This window comes from Megalopta genalis, chromosome 2 (genome assembly GCF_051020955.1).
Source record: "Megalopta genalis isolate 19385.01 chromosome 2, iyMegGena1_principal, whole genome shotgun sequence".
In the NCBI taxonomy this organism is placed as follows: domain Eukaryota; kingdom Metazoa; phylum Arthropoda; class Insecta; order Hymenoptera; family Halictidae; genus Megalopta; species Megalopta genalis.
In genome coordinates, this window is record NC_135014.1 from 17,063,514 (window position 1) to 17,089,329 (window position 25,816).

Consider the following 25,816-nt stretch of genomic DNA (forward strand, 5'->3'; position numbering starts at 1 on the left):
AGCTCATCCGCTAATACAAATTTCGAAGTAATACGTAAGGGATCCTGTAGTCTGTTATCTGAATTCTTCTTCTTCCAAACAATAATAGAAAGATATAATAATAAAAGAAAGATTCTGTGAAGCATCATACAACATATGGGTCTCAAAATAATATTAACAGAACGATTGATCATGCTAACTCCGTGCACACGAAAACAAATGCAATTGAGCAGTCCCTAGTCCCAATAATCATCTCATTAACATTTATAAGTGATATTTTTTTTACTTTATATTATAATATTATGTATATTTATAAGAAAAAATTATATAGTATGTAGTTTTATATAATGATATTATGTACATTTATAAAAAAGTTATATATATATTTATGTACTTTTATATAATAATATTACATATATTTATATCTTGTATAATAATATTATGTATGTTTATAAAAAAATTATGTATATTTATATCTTGTATAATAATATCATGTATATTTATAAGAAAATTATACATCATATAGTAATAATAATAAAATATATATTTATATAATTTCGTATAATAATATAACTTTAATATAACTTTATATAATAACTTTTTAAATAATAAATATTATTTATTAATTTTATTTCGTTTTTACCGACATTGTATTACCTTCTTTTATACTATAAAGTCTTTTACCCGCGAACAAATGACTAAAATGAAATGAATGAACGATTAAAAATTGACTCCACCAAGTATTTCACCAAATACCAATTCCCCATAATCTATCCAACTGCATGCCATTTCGAACGATTGCTGTACCAATAAAAAGATCAGCATCCACACAACTCGCCATATTCGCATTTCTACGACCTCTTTTTCACACCACATCGCGAAGCTACCAAAAAGTCTCTCAGCTATTTCCGACGGACACTTGGCAGCTACTTCTTAGGAGGCTGGAAGAAAGTCGAAGATTTTACGAGGCGTGAGAACGCTAATTCTCCCTAATCGTCTATTTGACGCGGTGCACAAGATATACATGACGCATAATATACGGCGTGGTGGTTGTTCACGCCCCCTAATGGAATTGCGAATAGGAAAGTCCGCCTTTCGCGAGTCTTAACGGATATCAATGAATAATCAACTCAGACTCGCTACGACGATACACCCAGTACAACGGCGAACACGCACCCCGGTAAATTGAAAGCCGCGACTTTGTACAGGAAAAATCGTGCTCGAACACCGTGACGTTTCCAAGACGGTTGTTTACTCGAAGCGCGCGCTCGCGCATAGATGAAATTACTAAACAAAGTCGATAGGGGAGTGCACGTTAATGCGGTAGCATTCCGTAATCGACGGTAGTATAAATCAATAAAAGACGCAACCATTCGCCGTGGACAACCTCCGCGGGCTCGCCGCGGGGGTTTAACAAGAGTTACACGCGATTCCAGCTTAATTCGATAGAACTGATAATTAACGTCTCCCCTTGTCCACTGGTATCGGAGAAGAACGTGAGGGGAAAGCACGCGAGACGCCAACGAATGCGAAAATTGTCTACAGTCGTGTCAATTAGATTATTCGTAGCTAATGTACTTTTTTTTTAATTAACTTTGCACGTATATTTAACACATTCGCTGACGAGCCTATTTCGAAGAAATATGTACTAGACGTCATCGTTTCCTTTTTGTTTAACCCTTAACGATCGTAAGTCGTCTCTGACGTGACAACAGTTCCTGCTGGTGACTGTTGTTGGAGACTGTTTTAAAAAATATCATACATTGCCAACTTATAAATAACTATTTGAAACTCATACATCTGTAATACTTTGTCAAAAAATAAATAATTTTTAAATGTTGTTCTTACAGTACTGAGAATTTATCGCATACTTACAACCTAATGAGAATCATGTGTACAAAGCTAGCAACCGATAAGGGTGAAATAAATAAATAATAAGTAAAAAATAGTAAATAAATCCTTCTTTTTGTTAGTAATCAACCTTTGACAGACGCGTCGTGGTGTTTATCGAGGACAGAGCCTCCGAAAGGACACAGGCCATTTTTATTTCTTTAAAAACATTATTAAATTAGTAACTTTTGTCACGCAAAAGATACTCCTAAAGCCAGAAATGTCTGAGAAATCGAAATATATTTTTAGTGCATTAGATACAAATTAGACAGCTGCGGCAAAGTAAAAATTAGCTTAACGCGAGAACTACGAAACCGGTAAAAATGACAGGTTCCTGATCTTTTCTTTCACAATAGCAGATATTATAAAAATGTTCCAATGAAAAATTTTACGGCAAACTTCTTTAAAATAAACCATGTATTATAAAAGAACCTCTATTGATAATAAATCAATAGAGGTTAGTTGTATTTAGGGCTCGGCAGTTCTAGTGTTAAAGACACTTAAATTGGGACATCTGGTCTACGCCAGATGACGAATATTTTATGTCAAAAGGGATAATCGCACTGCTGACACCAATCGGATTAACCCCTTGACATACAATGACAAGTTGGGGTCGTCATTCATTTCACGTGCCACTGTAGACTTTGACGAGACTAACTCGTCGAGGGCTGTTTTCGGCAGACACCGTGCAGTATAATATTAGATTACTCAGTTGCTTCGCTCGTGCGTCGATCCCGGTTCGTTTATAATGTTCAACATGCCCCATCTTCTCGACAATACCAACAACAAAGTTGCATCCACAAATCCCGTAACCCAAATTTCAAAATAAAACATTCTCTTTCTCAGCTCGCACATAATTGTTCGGTCGAGCCAAATTAACCCTTTGCACTCGAGCAATGACTCTGAGGCGCCACGAAAATTGTTACATCACGATCCAAGATAATGTTTATATTATCAAAATTTATATATAAAAAATTGTTATAAGTCTGACTGTTGTACGAGTCGCAAGACTCAATTTCATATGCACAAAATGCACTTTGTCACATAAAATGGAAATACCATAAGCCAGAAGAATTAATTTAGATTCACAGTTAAAATGGCTTCGAGTGCAAAGGGTGAAATAGTATTTTCCGGACGCATCAAACTCCGTTTTATTTCTATGCCGAGGGGTTAAAGCCGAGCGAAAGAGTCGCGAGTTCTTCGGAAGCGAAGCGTCAAATCGTCGCGACCCGATGGAATCGAAGCAACATTTTCTGCCGCGAAAACGTTCGATTCGACAAGTCCGTTGGAAAACAAGGTCGGTATAATTTATAGCGGATCAATGTACACATGTTCCATCCGAGTTTACAACCGATACCGATGTGACAGGGCCGAGTTAGAGCGGCGGGAGCCACGGCAGATTCATAACATCGTTACACGAGTGTAACTTGCAACGCGAACAATGGGCAGAACATGACAAGAAACGCGAGTGTTTGTAACCTCTATCGGTGGAGCGGTGGCAGAGGTGAAAGATATGACGATTCCACAATGGTAGGCGACCAGGAAATCACTGAGGGTTTCGCCGAGGGGAATCGATAGAGTGTCGCCGGGAACGTGAGAAATCCAAACGACTGGCGCCCTACTGCCGCGAAATTGAGTCCATTATCGCCCTGGCCAGGTACCCTCCAATACCATCGATATTCGTTTAACGCATCGTTTCCCTGCCAGGAGGGTGACAAACAAGGGTCTGGCAAGAAATATAAAATTTAAGAACCCAGGTCAGTGGCGGGAAGAAACGCGCGGAACGGAGAAACCCGTATAGAAAGAAGCCTTCGTGTAGTCTCCGGGCGGCGAAAGAAGGAAAAGAAAGAAAAAAAGGGACGAGGAGGAAGAGAGAGAAGGTAAAAGAAACAGATGATAACCCGTGGCTTTCAATTCCACTGAATCACTAGGAAAGATCCCGTTCGCCTTGGAAAAACTGCCGCGGCGCGAGAAGAAAAAAAAAGGGGAAGAAAAGGAAAGGGAATCGAGGAAATAGAGGTACTCCTATGATTAAAGTAAAAACTTTATTCATGAATTCGGCCGCATCCATTATACCTGCTTGAATAAAATCTATCCGCGAACGATTCCGCTTCCTAGAGGGGCAATTCGTTTCGAACGAAAATATTGAAGTTCCGTAATTGCGGCCGCTCCTTTGGCGAACAATGAACTTTGAATAATCGACGTGAGAGCGGCCGGGGCGTTTTGTCGACCGGCAGGGCGCGAGGGCCGTGGGAAAGAGAGAGACAAAGCGACGCACATGTACATCGTGGAATCGACAAAATTCGAAAAATCAACTTTCTATTTCGCGCCACTTACATTTCGCGAAATCGTTCATGCAATTTCGCGAAATCGTCACAGGCGGAGTTATGAACATCGTCGTCGAAACAAACAAATTCTGCTTGTAACGACCTCGGGCCATATATGTGCAGTGGGTGTAGAAAGTATTCGTACACCGATCAATTAATGATTAACAATCTTTTTATAAACAACGAGTCTGTTCCTCGACACTCAATGTACCGGCAACCAGTAATTCTTAATAAAAAGAGTTTCGAATAAAAATTAGCCAATAAACAATTTCTACAACACTACAATACTAAATATTGATAAGAAAAACTATTTATTCGACAAAAAGAGATCGTTAACACTTTAATGACCGCTCACGCATCACTCGTGTGTGTGATGCTACTGCCGAAGGTTGTTGGAAAACCAAAAAGATGGACAAAGAAACTTTCTCTCTGTTCAATAAATTGTGCCATATTTAACTCGTTTCGTATATATGAACATTGGAATCGTGATCCAATTCGGAAATTAAGTTACCACGATTTTTTACTTAAATTAGCAAGTGCGTGGATTAAAACTAATGATGGCGATCCTGCAACATCTCGCGTCGTTCGTCCCGATCCAATCGAAAGATTAGCCGAAAAATTAAGTATCAGTTGTAAAAATTAAAATAAAGTAATAAGTAAAATAAAATAATAATAAGTAAATAATAAGTAAAAATTAAAATATCAGTAATAAAAAAAGGGTGTACGAAGAGATTGTTGTGTTTGCGAAATAAAATTAGAAAACCAATATATTTTACGCGTAAGACTTGCCAAGTACCATACGTAAGTGATTGCTTTAATAATTATCACACTATCACATACATTGTATTAAATGCGTTGTTATTGTTGTTGTCGTCCTTTCTTGTTCAATGTGTATGTTCGCACACGTTGAATTATTTCAAGAGTTTACATAAAGTTTTATCAAATTAATTCTTCAAAAATATTGCCGGCTCTTGGCGACGTTCGACTGCGTAGACGTGTGCGGCCATCAAAGTGTTAACGTACGTAGGTCGAGAATTGATCAGTTTTAAATGTTACGATTTTGGTCGTGAAACACCCATATGCTCGAAGCACTGCGCGACGCGGCGTTTTATTCGCTGGTGTCCGCGGAAAGAAGGGAAACCAAATAAAGGGGAGCAGAATTTACAGGACGAGAGGAACGCGGCAGCGCGTTGACACGGCCGTGATACCGGAGGGGGCTTCTCTGCTGCTGCACCTCGGAGAGAGAGAGAGAGAGAGAGAGAGAGAGAAAAAGAGCGAGAGAGAGAGAGAGAAAGAGAGAAAAAGAGCGAGAGAGAGAGAAAGAGAGAAAAAGAGCGAGAGAGAGAGAAAGAGAGAAAAAGAGCGAGAGAGAGAGAAAGAGAGAAAAAGAGCGAGAGAGAAAGAAAGAGAGAAAAAGAGCGAAAGAGAGAGAGAAAGAGAGAAAAAGAGAGAGAGAGAAAAGGAGCGAGAGAGAGCTCTGCCACGGGAGAGAAACTGGCCCAGAACCGGCGAAGAAATTGATGAAGGGTTCCTGTTCCGAGAATAACGTCTGGGAAACGTTGTTACGCGGGCTCAGACGAAGTACCGGAGAATAAACATCAGCCGGCCGGTCGGTTTCTCGCACCTTTCAACAGTGAATAGCAGGGCAACGTTGGCTCGGGGCTTTTGCACGCTTGCGGATCCCTCGCAGTTCACGTGTTTCCCCGCAAGTTTACGCGCCATTGGCCGCCAATCTTCAGAATAAAACTGTCGCTCTGCTGACTGGAGGTTGCAGTTGCTGGTTTGCGAGCTCCGAGGCTGCTTCGAGAGCCAGCCGCGGCGAAAAAAAATGCAAGGGGGCCGCGGCAACGGGCGGCAACGTGCAACAGGAAAAGAACGGATCAAGAGGTAAAGAAATGTACGCCACGGTGAAGAGAAACGGGAGCAACCGATCCAGGAGAGATCCCGTGGTCACCCAAGGCCTCGTACATAAGGGTCCAGAGATCCGTGGACGACGAATAATCACATTTAACACGTCCGGACGATACGCGAACAATACTCCCGGCCGCGTCCTACCGCGGATATATTACACATTGTATTCCGGTGGCGAACGGCGGACCTATAAACGGCGATATTACCCGCACGCCGAGCTTGCCACAATGAGCCTTACAATGCAACTTAGGGGACGGGCCTATCGAGTACGTCATGAAATTGCGAAGCTGTAAAACCTAGCGACCCGGCGCGATCTACTTCTCGCCGCTTTCTGAATTTCTGCCGCGCCCGCGCGAGAACGCGAGGAGGATTTTACTACGCGCGGCGGCTATCGCGATACTTTCACCTCGCCGGTTCGCGGGAACATCATCCCGGGGAACATGCGAATATTAGTCGGCAGGGAGAGCAACAACTTCACCGGGGAATAGTTCGCTGCGTTTCGAGGGACGCTCGGGTGATAGTGATTTCGCGGAATTTTTTAAACACAAGCTCAACAAGTTCAGACGAAAACGTATACTCGCTTCGCACTCGACGTGCACTACAACATACACTAGTGAAAATACACTAATCGCGCGCGAAAATCTGCTCGCGGTGTACCTTGACGGCACATTTATCGCTCAAGGTGCTGTAACTCTGCGAGCAAAAAATAGTCATAGCGACATAATTCCAAGTTCGTAAAGGGCGTCGAATTTTGCACTTCTTTTCGGTATACTTTTTCGGACTTCACGCATCCCCGATTAGAATACGGCATCGTGAAATCGAGATTTCAAGCTTTAGTTTAATAAACAAAAAAATGGTCGCAATGGTAGGATAGCCTTTAACAAATTGCTGCCATTTCAACACATATTTGAAAGATGAAAGGTACGCGCATGGGGAAATATGCCTGCAATGCGAACCGTGGATTCCTGCGTTCTCTATAATAAATTTTCCCGTGCCAAACACGATGCAAACCTTCGCAATAAAATTCCAAAAACCAGCATTCCTACGAATTTCGGAATCCCGACTAATCGACAGAATTTCATCACGCGGCAAATATGTCCACGGCGAATATGTCCACGGATTCCAAAAATCAAGGTTTCCAAATGGAATCGCAACTCGTGCGTATCCTCGCGCGCGAAAAGCGTGGATCATTGATTGATATTTATTACTGGAACACGCCGTCCCATAAAGCCGCGCAACAAGAAGATCGCATAAACAAGAGTCGCGGATTTCCTTGTCCCGCGAACGACGCTATTAAATTCAATAAAATATACAAACGGATAACAAGCCGATAGTAAAAGTAAAACAGCAACGTTATGGATACAACAATTTTAACGAGACCGCGGGAAGAGTAAAAGCACTTCAAAGTCCAGTAAAACCGGCGAACGACGGGGACTTTGCCCTCCACTCATTTCGAATCCGGTCCTCTTTGAAGTCAGGCGAACAATCGGGAGAGGGGGGGGGGGAGGGGCGAACAACGTAAAGGCTTAAAGATTTTATATACACGCTGTAAAGTTTGTATGCGATATATGCAACGTACAGAATGAAAATTTGTTACACTTGGAATATATAATGAATTACGAAATGTGCCGAGTATCGTATATTTTTTGTTCAGCACTGTATCATACATGTAGTGGACGTTTCACCTATAGTGGCCCACGAAAGTATTCATACACCTTTTGAGACGCAATGAATATTTTAAAATTGAACTAAATGACTCGACTTTTTTTTTAGATGATAGAGTGACTAATCTTTCAGTCAGATGACTGAAGTTTATTTTTTTAATTTTTCTACTGCTTGAGATGACAAAAAAATAAAAGTCTCTCGTTTTTTAACTTTTTTATTATATGAGCCTATCACGAAAATTTAAAAAATGTCTTCCGTAGATCTCGGTAACTTATATGCATGTTGAAGATTTTATCGAAATCGGTTCACGTTCTTTAATTTGATTTGTTACAACAAATTAAAGATCGCAAAAATCGCAGTTTCATCACGATTTTGACCAGAAACTGTAAGAAATCTGCGGTTTTTAAAATCCTTCAGCGCCTGTAGCACGACTCTGGGTTAATCGATTTTGATCAAATTTTCAGCACGCGTAAGATCTACAAAAGGCATTTTTTTTAATTTTTGTTACAGGCTCAGATAAAAAAATTAAAACACTAGGGTTTTTAATTTTTCCTTTTCATTCCAAATAATAGCAATATTTACAAAAAAAGCTTTTATCCAACGTCTAATAGACTAGCCGTTCTATTATCTAAGAAAAATTTAAGTTACTTAGTTCAGTTTTGAAAAAATTGTTGCATTTTAAAAGGTGCACCATCAATTCTGTGGGCCACTGTATGTAAGGCCACCTAAATATCTATCTTGATACAAAAAATATTTTGCATGCTCTTTGAATGATTTAAAAGAACCACTGTGTTGCAAAAAATATTTCTTTTCCGAGGTCATTCTTTTCGGAGCTCTTACAAGATTACCGATGTTTTTTGCGTATAATTATATAATTTTTTTATTTCATGATGTAGCTGGCGTAAAAATACATCCAGATATGTAAATGACATGATCTTGAGCTGCGTAGGAAAATAACAGACAATTTGGAAACATTGCTGAATTAAAAAAATGTATCCAAGATGAGCAATGAACAATGGGAGCAATTACAACAAAAAAAGTACTACATATTATAAAAACTCTAGACATCTTTGCCAACGAGAACGATGGCTGTTATTAAATGCAGAGGAGCCACAAAATTGCTAGACATAATTTTTAACTCAATGTCTATACATTCTATCATTTGGTCGCATTATATTTCCATAAAAATTCTTTATCTTAAAATAGTTTAGACCGGCGAAATTCGATTCCATTTCATTTGCGTGCGTTCATAGCGGTATTTTGCACGTTTGTACAAAAACAACATGTCGGCTGTAATATTAAATAAATACAAATTACGTTCAAAACGAAATATATTTTTGTCCCAGACTGTATACAATTGGCTCGTTGCAAAAGTAATTACGATCTTTTCGTAAGCCGTCTATTTGGAAAACCGTAATTACTTTTGCAGCAACCCGACGTATTCCGAAAATAAATCAACAAATGTACTGGTTTGTGTTGCAAAAGTAATTTCGCTTTTCCAAATAGCTAGCTTACAAAAACGTCGACATCGCTATTCGTGCAATCGAATAATACGTCAACGTGAGCCGAGGGAAAACCTCCGCTGACGTTCCAAATGCTAAATAAAAAAGAGGAGTAACCGACGGTAAGGTGCGGGGGTGGTATCTGCGGGAAGTCGAGTTTCTTGCACGGAGGAAAAAAATTATTCTTCCGATGACTTTGCTCGCGACTAGCTAGCGGTCCTTCGATAGGGAACAGACAAAAGGGCGAAAGAAAAGCCGACGAGGAAGAGAACCGCGAAACTTTCGGTCCCCTACCGATGATATTGGGCGACGGCGAGGGGCGAAACTGGGGCGAACTTTAGATGAGGGAATATCGATATCATCGGCGAGGAGGAGACAGTATTATTCTTCCGTCGAAGATTACGAAACTGGAAGGCACCGGAGAGCAGCAACGGCACGGAAGCCGCGGCGAGGCGAAGGCGGAGACGGAAGCCGCGGCGAGGCAAAGACGAAGGCGAAGAGGCGAAGGCGAAGAGGCGAAGGCGAAGAGGCGAAGGCGAAGGCGAAGGCGAAGGCGAAGGCGAAGGCGAAGGCGAAGGCGAAGGCGAAGGCGAAGGCGAAGGCGAAGGCGAAGGCGAAGGCGAAGGCGAAGGCGAAGAGGCGAAGAGGCGAAGGCGAAGAGGCGAAGGCGAAGAGGCGAAAGCGAAGAGGCGAAGGCGAAGAGGCGAAGGCGAAGAGGCGAAAGCGAAGAGGCGAAGGCGAAGAGGCGAAGGCGAAGAGGCGAAGGCGAAGAGGCGAAGGCGAAGAGGCGAAGGCGAAGAGGCGAAGGCGAAGAGGCGAAGGCGAAGAGGCGAAGGCGAAGAGGCGAAGGCGAAGAGGCGAAGGCGAAGGCGAAGGCGAAGGCGAGGCAAAAGCGAGGCGAGGCGAAGCGATTCCCGCGTGATTTCACGGGAACGATAGCCATAGTCGCGGTGGTTTTTGCGAATCGTCATTAGGTTTACGAGCCTGCCGGCAGATTTACTCGGGTCAGCCGGTAATAGGCCGCGGAAGAAGGTGACGATAAATTTCGTATTCTAGTATTCTGTCAGTCATATTCTGTAATTTAATGCGCGTTTTGCGAGGGGCATCTGTTTATACACTCCCTGCGACGTGTCCCCGGAGCCAATCATATTTTCATGGCGGGAAAGTAAGTACGCGTCGTTACCGTACTTTCTCGGTCGCTTGTTCTCCACCTTCCATGTAAATTCCACTTTTTTCCCCCCCGCCCCCGCCGAGCCCCTAGCCGGTCGCTTTTGCTCAATGTACCGTATACGGTGAAGCCGCCATTACCCGAACTAATGCCGAGACATAAACGCTCGTCAAAATGAATTCCACGGGTAATAATACCGTAACTTTCGCCGCCGGTTCGAAAGCACGGCCCGGTCGGAATTAAACGATAAAAGTCCGCGTAAAAGCTCGCCGAGTGAAAGTATGCGCTCTCTCTCTCTTTCTCTGTTGAGTCGCGATCCGTCTTCGAACTCGACCTGTCGCAAAAACGGTACCCGCTGCCTAACGGACCGTCCCGAGGTCCTCGAGTCCAAGAACGAACTTTGGACAGAGGTGAACTAACGCGCGTTCAGGGTCGACGCTTTACTCGCGGAAACGAACAGGTCGGATCTGTGGTGGAAGAAGCTAAACGTTCGCTGTTGCGCGTTGTTCGCAGTTCATGTTTACCGTTTATCATTTATAGATCGTAATCGCCCCTTTGGAAAACATATTCGCGCTTTCGCGAAACATATTGAAATTTTTGTTGAGTCGTATGAACATTTTGCTATATAATTATCTTTATCTCATTTATTTATCTTTTTGGAAAATATGTTCAATATATTCACCTGATTGTAAATTGTAAATTATATTTACCTTTTTGTCAATTATATTCTCTTTTTTTGTAAACTGTATTTACCTTTCTGTGAATCATTATTCACCTTTTGTAAATGAAATTTATTTAAATCGCCTTTATTTAAATCGCCTTTAGTTAAATCATTCACCCTTTTGCAGCTCAGATCCACCCTTATCCAGATCAAATTTCCAGTAGTATACAACCGAGACCAATTTAGAAATTATTCTTTAGTGAAAAAATTGAATTGCTGCAGAAAAACCATTGCAGACTAAGCAATGTATGCTATTAAAGAAGTATTTTATCTTGACTGTTACATGCAATAAAATATTGAATTTCTGGGCAATAAATTTACACTGGATTTTGTTTCGATTACAGTGATCTGAGGAAACAACGTAAGAAAATTTGACTTGCAAAAGGGTGAATTGGAGGGGGCTCTAACGAGTTCAACAAATCAATTGTGTTTCAATCAATTATAGTGATTATTAGATTCCGGATTTTGTTTATTTCGGATAATGAAGTCGATTATTGTGAGACGACCAATCGCTGTGACTCTGAACTCAATATTCATCGAATAAGACATGTAATTTTAGACATTTAAATAAAAATATAATATGTCTTATGCCAAAAAAAGCCAAAGGCGCAACAATTAGTCACCCCACAGTAACAGACAACCCTATAGCAAAACTGGAAAACTGAAACACAGAACAGTGGAAAAATAAACATTTTAACACTAGGTTTACGGAACCAGTAGATTTGATGGATCGCTAATTTTTCAATTTCCGATTATTTAGATTGTGTAAAGATACACTTATGTTTTGTTTATTAAATATTATGCGTTACCTGCGGCAAATACAGTGGAACCTCGATTATCCGAGCCAAAGCGAGTAACATAAATGTACAGATAATAGAACAGTTATTACAATAAATTACAGTGCCAGATGTCAACTTTATTAATTTATACAATAAATCGTTTCACGCATGAATTGCCTCAAAGTGACCTGAGCACACGAGAACAATATTTGCATAACAGATGATTCTGATATTAAAAGACCGGATAATCGAGGTTCCACTGTATTACAATAACACTCGTTCGGAATCGGAACAAATGTCTCATCGTTATTTCTGTAAACCAGTAGAAAACAGCTGTTTCAAGTGCTGCGTAAATCTAGCGTTAAAAAATAAAATTCATATGAAACTTCATTCATCTAACTTCCTCCATCCTGACTGCTTTCGTAACAGTCGCCAGACCCGTCAGAGCCCACCGCTGGAAATCGCCGCTCTTATTATTTCACAGCGGTCAGCTAAAAAGCTGAACAGCCGATCGGACGAGCAGTAATAAATATTCCGTTTGATCCGGCCGAGCATCGTCCGACGTGGACGGAGCGCGCTCGATAAATCGATAGAATGAAACGGGGGAAAAAATGCAAAGTTGTCATTCACCTTTACACGTAGATCACTGACAGTCCACACCCGGCTGGCGTAATCGTTCGATGCCCCAAGGATCAGCGTCCCCGTTGAATCGAAATCGACAGACATCACTCCGGCGTTGCTGCCGACCAGGATGCCTTTGCTCTCCGACGTACCTGGAAACGGAATATTTCGGATCAAACGAAGCGCGCGATGAACGGAAACAAAAGGAAAACAGGAAGACTATTATCGGTCACAATACACGGATCGCTCGGTCCCTCGACCGTCGGCGTCGCGTCGCGTCGCATCGCAGTCGCGTCGATAAAATGCGCCTCGAGCTTCGCAATTTTTCGCCGGGTTGTCGGAGCAAATTAAATTTCATTTAGCTTAACGCGAAATGTCAACGAACGTCGGCCGCTCGATAGGACGAAGAGCCGAGGAGAAGAGAAGGCAAATAGATTTCGAAAAGGGGTTGGGGAGGGTGAGACAAGCTGCAGCCCGTGTCGAGAAAAGGGTGGATCCGGGGGCGGGTGGGAAGACACGGGAAAGCAAGTTAAGCGGATATAACCGGTACAATAAGGACGGATGTTTCATCCAATTTGCAGCGTGGCGAGGGGGATTACATTCGGGAACGTTATAACACACGCGATCGTTTCGCAGTGTGCCAGGTCGGAGAACGTTTCTGCCGGGGCGGCCAGGGCTTTTAATAGGCGGCTCTATGCTCGCCTATATACGATAGCGAGCGCGAATTCCGCCCAAGTAACCTGTTGATTCGTTAACATACTTCATTAAAGCGGCCGGTGGGGAAAAGCGCCGCGTCGCGAGACGTCACGGCACGACGCGTGCACGCCTTCGCTGATGCGACTGCTAAATGACCCCGAGGTCGCAACCTCTCTTATACCTTGCCGGACAGGTACACAATAACGCTCGCAATCGATTGAACGCGTCGCTGCACAGCAGTCCGTGCGGTAGTCGAAGCGGTGATCTCTGATTCAAATTATTTTAATGTCATTACAAGGGTTAAGCACACGGTATAGCAGGTCATTGAATTCGTCTTCGAACCAGCTACAATGTTACGAAGTCGAAGATATATATTGGCGACCAAAATATCGAAGTGACTTTAATTATTTGCAACAAAAACTTTTGAGTCTGAAATTTTATACATTGAAATTTGTAGAACGATGAATACCGATGAACTCTTGTTGGAAACATTTTGTTGCCAGATCATTGGAAATGTGTGGAAAATCGTTGGGAAGTTTCAGTCCGACCGCAGTCGCATTGGACGATTAAAGTCCGCCCAGAATTCACATTTGCAGGTATTTGCGCTTAAAAGTTACGTTCACATGTTAACGATAGCGCGAGCTTTCGTGTAAATAGAGTCCGATGTCCTGTCACTTTTAATCAATTTTTTTATAAGCTTTCGCAAAGTTCAAGTTGGTAAACAATTAATACTTTTTCCTGATGAATTAAACCATTATTATGGAATGCATGAATAACTGAAATGTAGTTGTTTACATGCAGAAAAACGTATTATACACTTTGCTATAAGCTAATATGCTGAAAGGAATAATATTATAACGAATATATAATTATTATAATACATATATTTAATATTATGTATATAATATTATACTATATCTAGTTATTATTATATATATTATGACAATTACATATTCTCATTATTATATATATAATATTATAATATTATAATATATTATAATATATATATTATATAATAATAATATTATAATATATTATAATATATATATTATATAATAATAATATTATAATATATTATATATAATATATATATTATATATTATATATTATATTATTATATATATAATAATTAGAATATGTAATTGTCATAATATATGTAATAATAACTAGAATATATAAGAATTATAAGGAATAATCTTAATTTCGATTTGAAGATTTTCTCCGAGACTCATAGAATTATCCGAAAGAACTAATACTATGAATTTCGAAACATCGAAGGAAGAACAAATTTTTTTTCAATATGAAATTTGAAAAATTGACTATTGACCATAAATTACCGCTTCGCGGACTACTGTGCGCCGAAATCGACGCGACGCTCGCCGATTACGTCGCGACCCAATCATTCGGCAACGCGATCGTGGCGGATCGTTTAAATCTAATCAATTAAATAAAACTTTTTGGAATTATTATATATATATATAAGAATAATTTTTAAGGGCAAGAATTGATTTCCTACGGCGCGCCGCGGCATCATTTCCCAGTATAAATCCTTCTTTTCGTCCCCCGGAACAGAACCAGATGTCTAGCCGGCGTATTTGTATTCATGAACGGTGGAGGATGCTAACAAAGTTTTAATTACTTCATTATGGGAAGTTTTAATGAAGTTTCAAACTGACTTTCATATCACTTTATTGCCGAGCCCGGGGCCCCGCTAAACGCAACAAAATGATTATCCATTGAATTATCTCGAGCAAACATTGCGCCTTCGTGGATCGACGATCGTGGGACCGGCGTGTTCCCACCCTCTCAAGTTCCTCAGGGATTCGCCCGTTTTCAACTCGGAGATCCCGTGGGGAACGTTACGTTCCCTTCTGTGTAACTCGTCAAACGCATTTTTTCTCAAATTAGGTATAGATGGACAAGCGCGGATTTTATACAGTCTCGAGGAAAATGGCTCGCCGAATACGAAGCTGCAGAGACGTTGAATGAATTCGAGAACATTTTTACATTATAATTAGAATGCGAATTTTATATATTTATGAGAAAAATGTGTAGGTGGAGCACAAAACAGTGGAATAATTATTGAGACTTTGAGACCGCTGTTACATTATTTTCAACCTATTGGATGCATTAAAAAAGATAACAAACTACTATTGTGCTGTATTTGTTCCGTTTTGAATTTTCTAATTATCAGGTTTTACAAAATTTTGATCATTTCTACGCGAAATTTCGGCAAACCACGTCAAACGAGTTTGATATTTTTCGCTAGGTTGAGAGGAAACATATTTTTGACGAACTTACGATTCTTATAATTTAGCTTAAACAATTTTAGTTTGTCATAACTTTTCATTTTTCTTCTGAAATTCTATAAAACCTTTGGTATTTCTCTGTTGAATTTGGAAGACGCGTTTCTCAAAAATGTGTTGCTGTAAATAATACAAAATGGGAGATACATTGACCTTTTTTCCTAAAACGTGGTATTCATTTCCATCTACCTTATAGGACGTATACCTTCAAACCGTGTTTTTACAAATGAAACACAATAGAAGATTCGCCGATTTTCTTCCCCGATACAAGAACTAAAATCGGCCAGTTTGTATTGCCTTCGAATATCAACAAGTCTCCATTTGTCAAGACACAGCACGATTTTTATTGGAAAATACGTCTAAAATGCATCACGTTTGATCATTCTAGTGTTCCAAGTATTGTAAAACGTTTGGATTCTCTCGATTCAACGCGTTCCATCTCGCGTTTCTTCCAAATGTGTCGCTAATAAAATAAACTACCGAAACATATAACTTATCAATTTAAAATTTAAATAGAAAATAGATCTTTCATAATACAATCTTACAGGCACGTATGATCGTCCTCGGAGGCATGCGAGTTCGATCGAGAGTATCGATCAAAATGGCCGGTTTCACAATTGTTCTTTTAAAATCGTTGAAATTACCAAGATATTTCCGCGAGAAATCGATGAATAAATTTTCGAATTCAATCACACGTTATAATGATCGAATAGTCCGAGTAAATTGATTCTTGTACAGTAAATTTTCCCCAATTGCCCTCAGCTTGTAAATCAAAATGGACAACTTGGGAAGAGGGGATACGATTATTCGAGCGTTGCGGCTCGTTTTTATAGTTATTGATAATCGATAACTATAAAAGCGAGCCGCAACGCTCGAATAATCGTATCTCCTACTTTATTATTATTTATTTATTTTACTATTAATTTACTATACAATAAATTCTCTCTAATTGACGCTCAGCTTGGAAACAAAAATGGACCATTTGGAAAGAGGAGGTACAATTTTTCCAGTCTTGCGGCTCGTTTTTATAGTTGTTGATAATCGATAACTATAAAAGCGAGCCGCAAGGCTCGAGTAATCGTATCTCCTCTTCCCAATTTGTCCATTTTTGTGTACAAGCTGAGCGCCAATTAGGAAGGATTTACATTTAAATACATTTGAGCCGTTTATTTTGAAAGTGGCCTAAGTCACTTCGTTTTTAAGTCGATATATCTAAGGGTTTGCGTTTTAACACCGTTTAAAAATATGGACGCTAACTTACTTGTATTTGTCATCTCAGGATACTGATATTTTATTCTCAGTATAAATAATTTCGTATAAACATTAAAAAATCACCACTTTTCATTACGGTCAAGTGACTTATGCCACTTTCAAAATAAACGGCTCATTTAGCGGTCGGTAGGTTCGTCGTCAAGGTGTTCGCGTCGGTGAGGAATCGTGACGTAGGGAAAGAGACGCGTCTGATAATTGACTGATTCCATTGCAGCTGATTACGGATATTAATATAACAACGCCGTCGCTACATAGATTACGAACTCGAGTGATCCCGGCGAGAAATGCGACTCTCGCATAATAGGGGTCGTTCGAGGTCTCGTTGATTAATTACGCATTACAACATTAATTACGCGTTCGCCAGACGCGGCGCAGAGCCGCGCGTAAACCGGAGTTCTCTGCCGCGATTCTAGGTCAGTATACCGACGATACGAATTTCTTTAATTAATTAATCACCTTTTGAGATGGTCCAGAGCTTCACCTTCCTGTCGGCTCCACCGGTGGCGAGGATCCTGTCGACGGGAGACCACTTTACGGCGTAAACTTCCCCGTCGTGTGCGTTCTGCAAGGGTTATTAAACGCTTGACGTATAAAACTTTGAAAAAAACTCGTGCATGCAGGAAGCAACGGTTAATGTATCAAGCGTATCGAATTAAAATTCCTCCCCCCCGGGAAGCTTCCGGCCGCGGTCGGGAATTAAGAATCCAAGCGAGTCACGCCCCTCGCGATGCACAAGCACCCCTTCGCCGAGATCGAGGCTTTCGTTTTCCTCGATCGTCGCGCGATTGATCCGCTCGGCTCGTAGCTGCGTTATCTACCAACAAACGTTTTGTGTCCGGATACGCCGGAGATTTAAGAACGCGATGAAAAATGCTCTCCGCGAGCACTTTACGAGCTAATGGGAGCGAAGAAATGGCCCCGATAACGGGAGCGCGAGGTATACGCGTGTGCCCGTGGTTATGATCGTTAACAGAAAACGCGCACGATTTTAAATGTTACGATAAATTTATACTGCCTAGAGTTCTCCTACGTGAAGCATATATCGACCGCGTCGAGGGGTAATGTACACTACGCTGAATACTTTAATGATGCAAATATTTTCCTCTTCGCAAAACATTAACTACTGATACTGTGTGCGTGTGCGTGCGTGCCTGTACGTGTGTGCCGTGGATCGTCTGCGTTCTGGTCGAACTAAATATTTTACGCGGCCAAAGGATTTAAAAGCTTGCACAACCGACCGTCGAGCCGGCGGTACAACCAGAACCGAGGAGCTTCTACGTGAAAAAATACGTGGAAAATTTAGAACGAAATTTTTTTCATAAGAGGCTTTATTTTCGAGTAAATCCACGATGGAACTTTGTGGGGACACCGGTGCTGTAAACCGTCCCGCGTGGCTCGTGTGTGTGTTTTTTTTCCCAATAACGACCGGTCTCGCTCGAATTCGAATGAAAAAAAATAAACAGGCCGCGTTCGAATGTATATTCGGTTATATTCGGTTTGCCACGATGTTTTAATGTCAATTAGGTGATTAAAATTAATGATCGAGTAAACGATCGATTCTCCTGTTTCGAAAACAAAGCCCCGTATGAACAAATTTCATTCCACATTTCCAACGGTGTTATCTTTCTCACGCGAATGTTCAGTTTTCGGATTGTAGCAGCGACTTGGTAAAATACCGCGAATACCCTTTTGCGGGCTCCGCGGGCTCTAATAGAAGAGTACATTAAGGAGACATGCATACTATCGACTGCTCAAAAAATACGGCGAAAGAGAATATACAATATTTCTGAAAAATGTATTTCAATGCTTATAATAGTTTCTCTTTAGACTTCGAGTAACTTGAGAACTCAAAATAACTGCGACTAAACTTTTTATGTCTATATATAGTATATATATGTATATATATGTATAAATAGGTATTAATACATCGATATAATCGTAAACACCAAACAAGCATACTTAAGTTAAAGTGGCACTTAAATAGTATATTAAATGTTACAAGTAATAAGTGGTCTCTTAATCGTAGTCTGTTAGAGAGCATAATGATAGATCATCTGATTGATGCGATACTAAACGGCAGTTCAGTACAATGACGAGTACGCTAATACTCGAGGTGCTCTGAGAAGAACTGTACTATAATCCCATGAAACAACCTAACATTATAAATACGAGACATTAACATTAAACCAAAAAGACACGTGTCCTGGATAGGAATGCTTTAATACAACAAATACAATCTTTACTAACAAGCTACATTGATGTCCATGAAAAATACTGATATATCGTCCAAAAAACGTATCAACAAGATCGTATATACTTTGTATAGATTATATATACATTTTTATAGTACTCTCGTGTATAACTTTTAACGTATACTTTCGTTACTCTGTGTGATTTCATAAAATATCTATAACACGTCAGTCGATCTAATCTTTTTAATCAGTAATGTCGCACGTTCGTTCCGAATCCGCGTGTAACAACGCTAATTAACATATACGATTCAATGAATAACGATAGAAAAAGACGTCTTCCAGTACCATGTACCGCCATGATCCGAACATAAGCAAAACAATTTTCTCTCCATCCTGTGAAAAAAGCTTAATTGACTGCAGTCCGTAGGAACAACAATTTCCTCTCAACTGTACTCTCCTTGTACATAGAAAAATAAATACGTATGAAAATTTGAACTCCTACATAAATCACTCCTTATGTAAATTAGGTTTTTATCGTACAGCTATCGTAGTTCCTAGCGATTTTACTTTCACTGGGATTACTCCCTAGAAATTAATCATACTAGAACGAAAAGGCAGAGAGAGAAAGAAAGAGAGAGAGAAACAGAGAGATAGAGAGAGATAAAGGGAAAGAGACTCTCGTATCGATCGATCGATTCCACGATACAAGATCAATCAATCGTCACGCATCGCGCACGATAATGTTCTTACAAAACATGCAGCTCCGTGTTACAACAAATTAATGGACCGTTTGTACCAGAACCATTACGACGGTTGCGATAACGTATATGCATGTAGGTATACGTCTATATGTATAAATAGTATGTATAAAATATGTCATAAATTAAAAGTTTGTCAACGTACAAACGTAGCGGACACTTTTGTTGGTACAGCGGTAGGAAGACCAGCGATTCCTTCTTTTAAACTCGATCGATCAGGGCTAACAGGTCGAGTGTCGCGGGCTGCGTCCTCCAACTCCTTCTGCACCTTCGCCTGCCTCTTTCTGAAAAACGAACAGACACGCGGCCAATTAGTCACGGGAAATCGTGGACGACGTTTACAGGATACGTCGCGCTATAAATACCCCATGTACAACGTCGAAAACACCGTGTGTCTGTGAACGAATCATCCGATTGTTATGCTTCATGCAATTGAAAACTATTAGTCGGGACCGCCTTCTTAGCTGCTGTTACTCATTAATTGTTTATTTATTATGATGACGGCACTGCGTTGTTATTAGCCGTATATTTATCCGACTGCTTGACAATCGTTATATTTTAATATCGTTAATATTCGAATGTGAACAGCGTATTAAGTGGAACAGCTCGAAACTTCGGTGATCGGTAGTAATCATCAAAGTGAATGGAAAATGTCGATCGAGTATCTTCGGAGGCTATTATTGTTCAATTATATCTATTTTATTATTTAGTAATTGAAATTAAATTCAAAGTGAATCCCTCCTCCCAAAAATAGTATCTTTAATCCTCCAGGACGAGACGACTAGATTTGCTATGATTTCTCTTAGTATTTAATAAATATAGAAAAGTCACAGTTATTTATTTGGAGAACTATCTACTAATTGATCTTTCGACAATCTCTTGAAATTATTCATATCAGCTCAAATTAATGAATACTGCTCGCACTGAAGAGCTCGAACCTTTGCCTTGAACACACTGTGTGCGTTTAATGGTAAGCAGAAACTGCCATTTAAGCATTTTGCAGTTTGAAGAAACATTAATACAGTCGTTATTTCTAACGAGATATGTGCCATGTAGCTGTACACCGAACGTAAACAAATGATACGTGTAAGTACACGGTCATGTTCGTTTAGCAAACCGCTCGAAGCTGCAAAATGATGCGTGAAGCGTAGCTTTTTTTATCACGTCTTTTGTTAAGACTTACCCGAACTTTGACAAGGTATGCATCAAAAAGGCTGTTGGACTGGAAAAACTCTCACTGAAACGAAAATGTCAAGCAGTGTGATGTGCTAGTGCAGGAAAACTCTACAGCAACGGAATCTCGCGTCTCCACTTTATCTTTATCTCTGCGGAAACCTCAATATTTCATGAACTGTATTGCCGAATGTGTTTAGAAGTATATTGTCTGAGTAATTATTATTGATGTGTGTCGCATCTAAACACTTCTACCAAGCATTGAATATTTAGACGTTTAGTTTTATGTAAAAATGAACGGCTAGTGACAGTGAATCATGTGATCGTGAATCTTTTAATGTCTCAAGTATGAAACTTGCTATGTGACGCACAATTAAACTCAAGAAATCACTCTATTAAATGTCCACACAAAATTTTAAAAATATCCTTATATACATTGCTAAAATATTATCAGTTGTAATATACAAGTTAATGTAAATTAAACAGTAAATAAATTACTTTTAATTAATGTATCAGTAAATCGGATTAGTAACAAGGAAATGTTATGAAAATTTGAAAATCGTTTCGCAATAACATATAATTACAGTTTAGTGCGAAATATTTTACTACAGTGAAGTACGAATTGCACGTTTTGTTAAAATGTTGTTAACGAAATCTTAGTTTTGTTAAGAGTTTTTTCTTTAACCGGTACAAGTAATATTATTTCTTTGACACCTGGATCTAAATGCATGCAATATATGTATATACAAAAATATTTATATTTTAATTTTTAGGAAAATCAATTTAAATTTTGCGCAGAACTGTGACTACAATTTTTGTAACGAGTCTATTTAAAAAATGTAACGCATCTACATAAATATTCTCTTTATCAACTGCTTATCAACCTCATAATGAGTTTGAATATAAAAGCAGCGATAAGTGTAGCATGACAATCAATTATTGAGACGCATCTATAATGTTTGTAATGACAACGTCTCACTAGAACTCTGAAAACTTAAGTAATCTGATTTATTACTGAAAAATGTGCATAAAGTATTTAGAATCTCTGAAAAATATAAGAAAATATATACATTCACAATACACATTGCTATATTTTATTGGAAAGTTAAAGAAAATAGTTGAAGAAACAAATGGATAGTTTGAATATACCAAGTGTAAAAACACATATTCTAACTACTTTTTATCTCAACAAGTAGCACCTAAACAATACTCGATAAGAGAAAAACATCGATACAGTATTCACCCCAATCACATAAAAATTAGGACACATAAAATGTTAATTGTGAAAGGAAATATATGTTAGTGAGAAGCTGATACAGTAAAAAAATATATAACTACTCACTTTAGGAAGTTATCGTTTTCTTCATTCACTTTTTCCGCGTCTCGAGTTTTGTACTTAATTAAGCGTTCTATTAATAGACGATTTTCTTCCTGAAAATGTTTATAATTTGATTTGTTAAATAATTTAAAATCTCATAGCGATTCAATCATAATTATCTGTAGATAAATAATTTCTTGCTAGAAGTACCTGCGCTTTCCTAAGTTTCTCTTCTAAAGATGCAAAAGCAAGTTGCAAGGCCTGATGTTCATCTTTCAGCATTTGATTAATAATTTCTAGCTCTTTTTCTTTAGTATGACATTTCAATATTTCTGCATGTAAATTTTTGTTGATCTCTATAGTTTCAGCAAGGCTGTAAATTTGAACAATACAAGAATTTTTACGGTACAGCAGAAGCATTTCTCGTTGCTTTAGTATTTACAAAAACAGAAAAATCTATACCCAGCTTCCTTCATTTGAAGTTCCTTTGTCATTTCTTGCAGTTTATTATTTAGATCTACTATTTGCTGCGTGTGTTCTCCTTTTCTTTTATGTAGAGTCGCTAATTCTTCAGCCTGTTTCAAAAGACGGGCTTCAAGATCTGCAGTTGCACCCGACATAGGGGTTCCACCGGATGTATTGCGGCGCAGTGTTTCATTTGCTATTGTTAATTGAATGTTTTCTCCACGCAGCGTGTTTGTACTTTCAAACAGTCTGTTGTCTATAATTCGGAAGAAACACGATACATTACTTAAGTTGATATCCTGTAGCTAGACTTTAATATAATTGTAAGTCTATAATTAAATGCATTCTATTTATAGAAATAATCATATTGAACTATATAAATTATGAAATCTTACGTAAACTAATGAGATCAGCGAAACAATATGTTTGTCTTCTATTTCTCTCTTGAAGTTGTAATATTAAATCTTTCCTCCAGTTATTATCTTCTCTGGAATATGGTGACAGACCTGGTTCATTAGCAGCCATTTTTGCAATACTAAATAATTCCCGTAGACTTTCCTTATACTTGTCTTTTCTTATCAAAGTTGCATAAAAGTCATTTGACAGAACAGTTGGTGGATATTCTGACAATCCTCGTTTCTGAACATATACTGCTTTTCCACAAAAGTATCTAGTTATTTTCAGCCAAGTCGCATTCGAACATAAATCACTATCAACATCGAAAAATGCCGTATCAATCACATGACATTTAGATCTTGCACAAATATTTTTAATTATGAAAATAGTTACCCTAACCTAAGCGTACCAAACACTATACTGTTACCCTGAAATTGCCGGTTGTCCGAAACATCGATATATTCTGTTTGCGAGTTCATGATATCTACATTCCGAAGATAATTTCAGTTAGGTCGATAACGGAAGATAAAATGTTTTTCTCAGATTTCATTCGGCGCCTATTACATCGTAAACGTCGCGAAGAGAAAGTAATCTCTGAGACAATAAAAATGAAATATTTTCGTGAAAATTAAAATAAAATGTGCTTCAGACGATGAAACAGTTTCCTTCCTTATGCCACAGTCGACTTAATCTAGGTTCGGTACATACGTTAGCTAATGAGAAGATGTAACGTTGAAATGCCGGAAAAAGTTATTGTTCATTTGCATCTTCGGAGTTCAGAGAATTTGTCCTACAATGAAATATTGGAATAAAAAGATAGAAAAACGTAAAAACAGGTACAAACAAAACTGTGCTTTTGTAGGTAATAATAACATATTTGAATTAAATGCAATGCAAATTCATTTGTATAATTCATTATACAAATATTATACAATATATATTATATATTATTATAAAAATTATATATTATTATAAATATATATATACAATATATATTATACAATATTATACAATATATAATTCATTGGTATAATTCTATTACAGCAAATCCGGAAAAAGAATTAAGAAACCCGAAAAATATCAATTCGTAAAAAATTCCAAAAATCACAATACCTATGGCAGGTTTTATGTTGCACCAACGGATTATGTGTTCTACTCAATTATCAATACTGACCTACAAATGATTCGGAGAACAGAAACGGCATTAGTGAGAATGAAACACAACAATTATTATTTAATCAAAATTTTTGTAATTCTCATTTCCTCATTTTAGATAATACGATCTTTAATAGAGCTTTATATGATCTTGGAGAACGATACCGGGAAATCTCACTATCTTGAAACGTGGTTTCAAAATGGGTAAGAATAAATTCATAATTTCGTAAAAGTGTCATTCCTTACTCTCGAAACACGAATATTTTTAAAAATTTCTTGGTTACAATGATGAGGTCCAACCAAACCTTCAAGTATTTTCTTTAATATATTTTCAAATCGTCTGCTTTGAGGTCAATGTTAATCCTTTTGCTATATCTGGTATTAGTAATTAACTAGAAAACTAGAATTTTAAATGCACCATTAGAACTTTGGTTCAAAGTGGCTTTGAGTCCCGCCATACGAGGGTGAACATTAAACGACATATAAGGGAAACATCAAAATGCATGTAATATATTTAATCTATTCTATAATAACAGAAAGAAAATAATAATCTTAGAGGGATATGATCACAAGCATTTGAAGTACCTTCAAGATGAAGCTAAGTACATGGCAATTGCGACCCACGCGGTTCGTCGTTCTTGGGAACGAAATATATCAATTCTCGCGTTAGCCGTTTTCGGGGTGCGTGAAGAGTTAGATGAAGTCTTCGATGGATTGTCATACTTGCGTTGATATTATGATTAACACTTATTGATATTATAATGATATTATTGATGATATTATAATTAACACTTGTGCAAACAAAATGTAAGACTAATCATCGGTGTTTCCATTTGCCGGCGTCATAGGGGCATCCCTCGCATCCGCACTTGCTCACGACTAGTCAACAAACTGAAGTGCTGTAATAGAGGAATAGAAAGAGGGACTTCCCCAACTGCGATACATCTGCGCCGACACGACGCGATGTAGTCATGTAACGTCGCGTAAGTCAACTTTTTGCTAATTGGCGCATTCTCGCCATATCGATGTTTGCCTTCGGGGAGCGTGCGGTTGCGAGGGTCGCTCCTATAACGCCGGCAACTGGAAACCCTGCTTATCAAGTTTCAGTAAAAAAAAAAAGACCAGCGGCTCTATGGGACTCTCTATGATTAGAACGGAGAACTCTGGGACTGTGTTGTGAAGCAGGAAATATTTAAATGTAAATATATTTGACTTATAGCCCAGAGATCAATGCTTATTTCATTTATATATTATAATATTATATATTATTTCATAATATATAATATTATATATTATATATTATGCTTATATCATTAATATATATATATTTCAAGCCTTTACCAGAAGATATGCAATCAGGTGACTCTTTCAGAGCAAGTAGTTCGGTATCTGCTGTTCGCAAAAGGAATTGTTACAAATGTTAAGTTATCCAGGATAAATAATTATTAAAATACTCATTATTTTATTAATTATTTTCAATAACAAATCGCATGGTAAAATATCCGAGGTTAACAACATTGCT

The 25,816-nt window shown here is 38.7% G+C and overlaps 2 protein-coding genes across 8 annotated transcripts in view; one reads left to right on the plus strand and one right to left on the minus strand.

Moving 5' to 3' along the window:
- LOC117219214 (autophagy-related protein 16-1) overlaps positions 1–25,045 on the minus strand; it is a 325,306-nt gene extending 300,261 nt beyond the window's left edge. For 2 of the 5 annotated variants that reach the window (XM_076518592.1, XM_033468172.2), the window contains exons 1-9: positions 23,533–23,666; positions 23,139–23,452; positions 22,741–22,999; positions 22,489–22,651; positions 22,303–22,391; positions 20,971–21,024; positions 19,933–20,071; positions 17,294–17,399; positions 12,573–12,715 (exon numbers count right to left, since the gene is read on the minus strand). In XM_076518592.1, coding sequence (XP_076374707.1) covers positions 12,573–12,715; positions 17,294–17,399; positions 19,933–20,071; positions 20,971–21,024; positions 22,303–22,391; positions 22,489–22,651; positions 22,741–22,999; positions 23,139–23,452; positions 23,533–23,618 — 1,353 coding nt within the window. In that variant the 5' untranslated portion in view covers positions 23,619–23,666. Of the gene's footprint in view, positions 1–12,572; positions 12,716–17,293; positions 17,400–19,932; positions 20,072–20,970; positions 21,025–22,302; positions 22,392–22,488; positions 22,652–22,740; positions 23,000–23,138; positions 23,453–23,532; positions 23,734–23,847; positions 23,930–24,252; positions 24,314–24,879 lie in introns of those variants that run through there. The other 3 variants (XM_033468167.2, XM_033468170.2, XM_076518591.1) reach the window with 3 other exon arrangements.
- LOC117219216 (uncharacterized) lies at positions 23,835–25,519 on the plus strand. 3 transcript variants are annotated; one of them, XM_076518595.1, is made up of 4 exons: positions 23,835–23,975; positions 24,184–24,346; positions 24,413–24,498; positions 24,831–25,519. In XM_076518595.1, the coding sequence occupies exons 1-4, from the start codon at positions 23,935–23,937 to the stop codon at positions 25,024–25,026; spliced, it is 486 nt and encodes a 161-aa protein (XP_076374710.1). In that variant the 5' UTR covers positions 23,835–23,934; the 3' UTR covers positions 25,027–25,519. The 3 variants fall into 3 exon arrangements, with proteins under 3 accessions (XP_076374710.1, XP_076374711.1, XP_076374712.1); XM_076518596.1 differs by having other exon boundaries at positions 25,143–25,519; XM_076518597.1 differs by having other exon boundaries at positions 25,396–25,519.
- Positions 25,520–25,816: the final 297 nt, after the last annotated feature.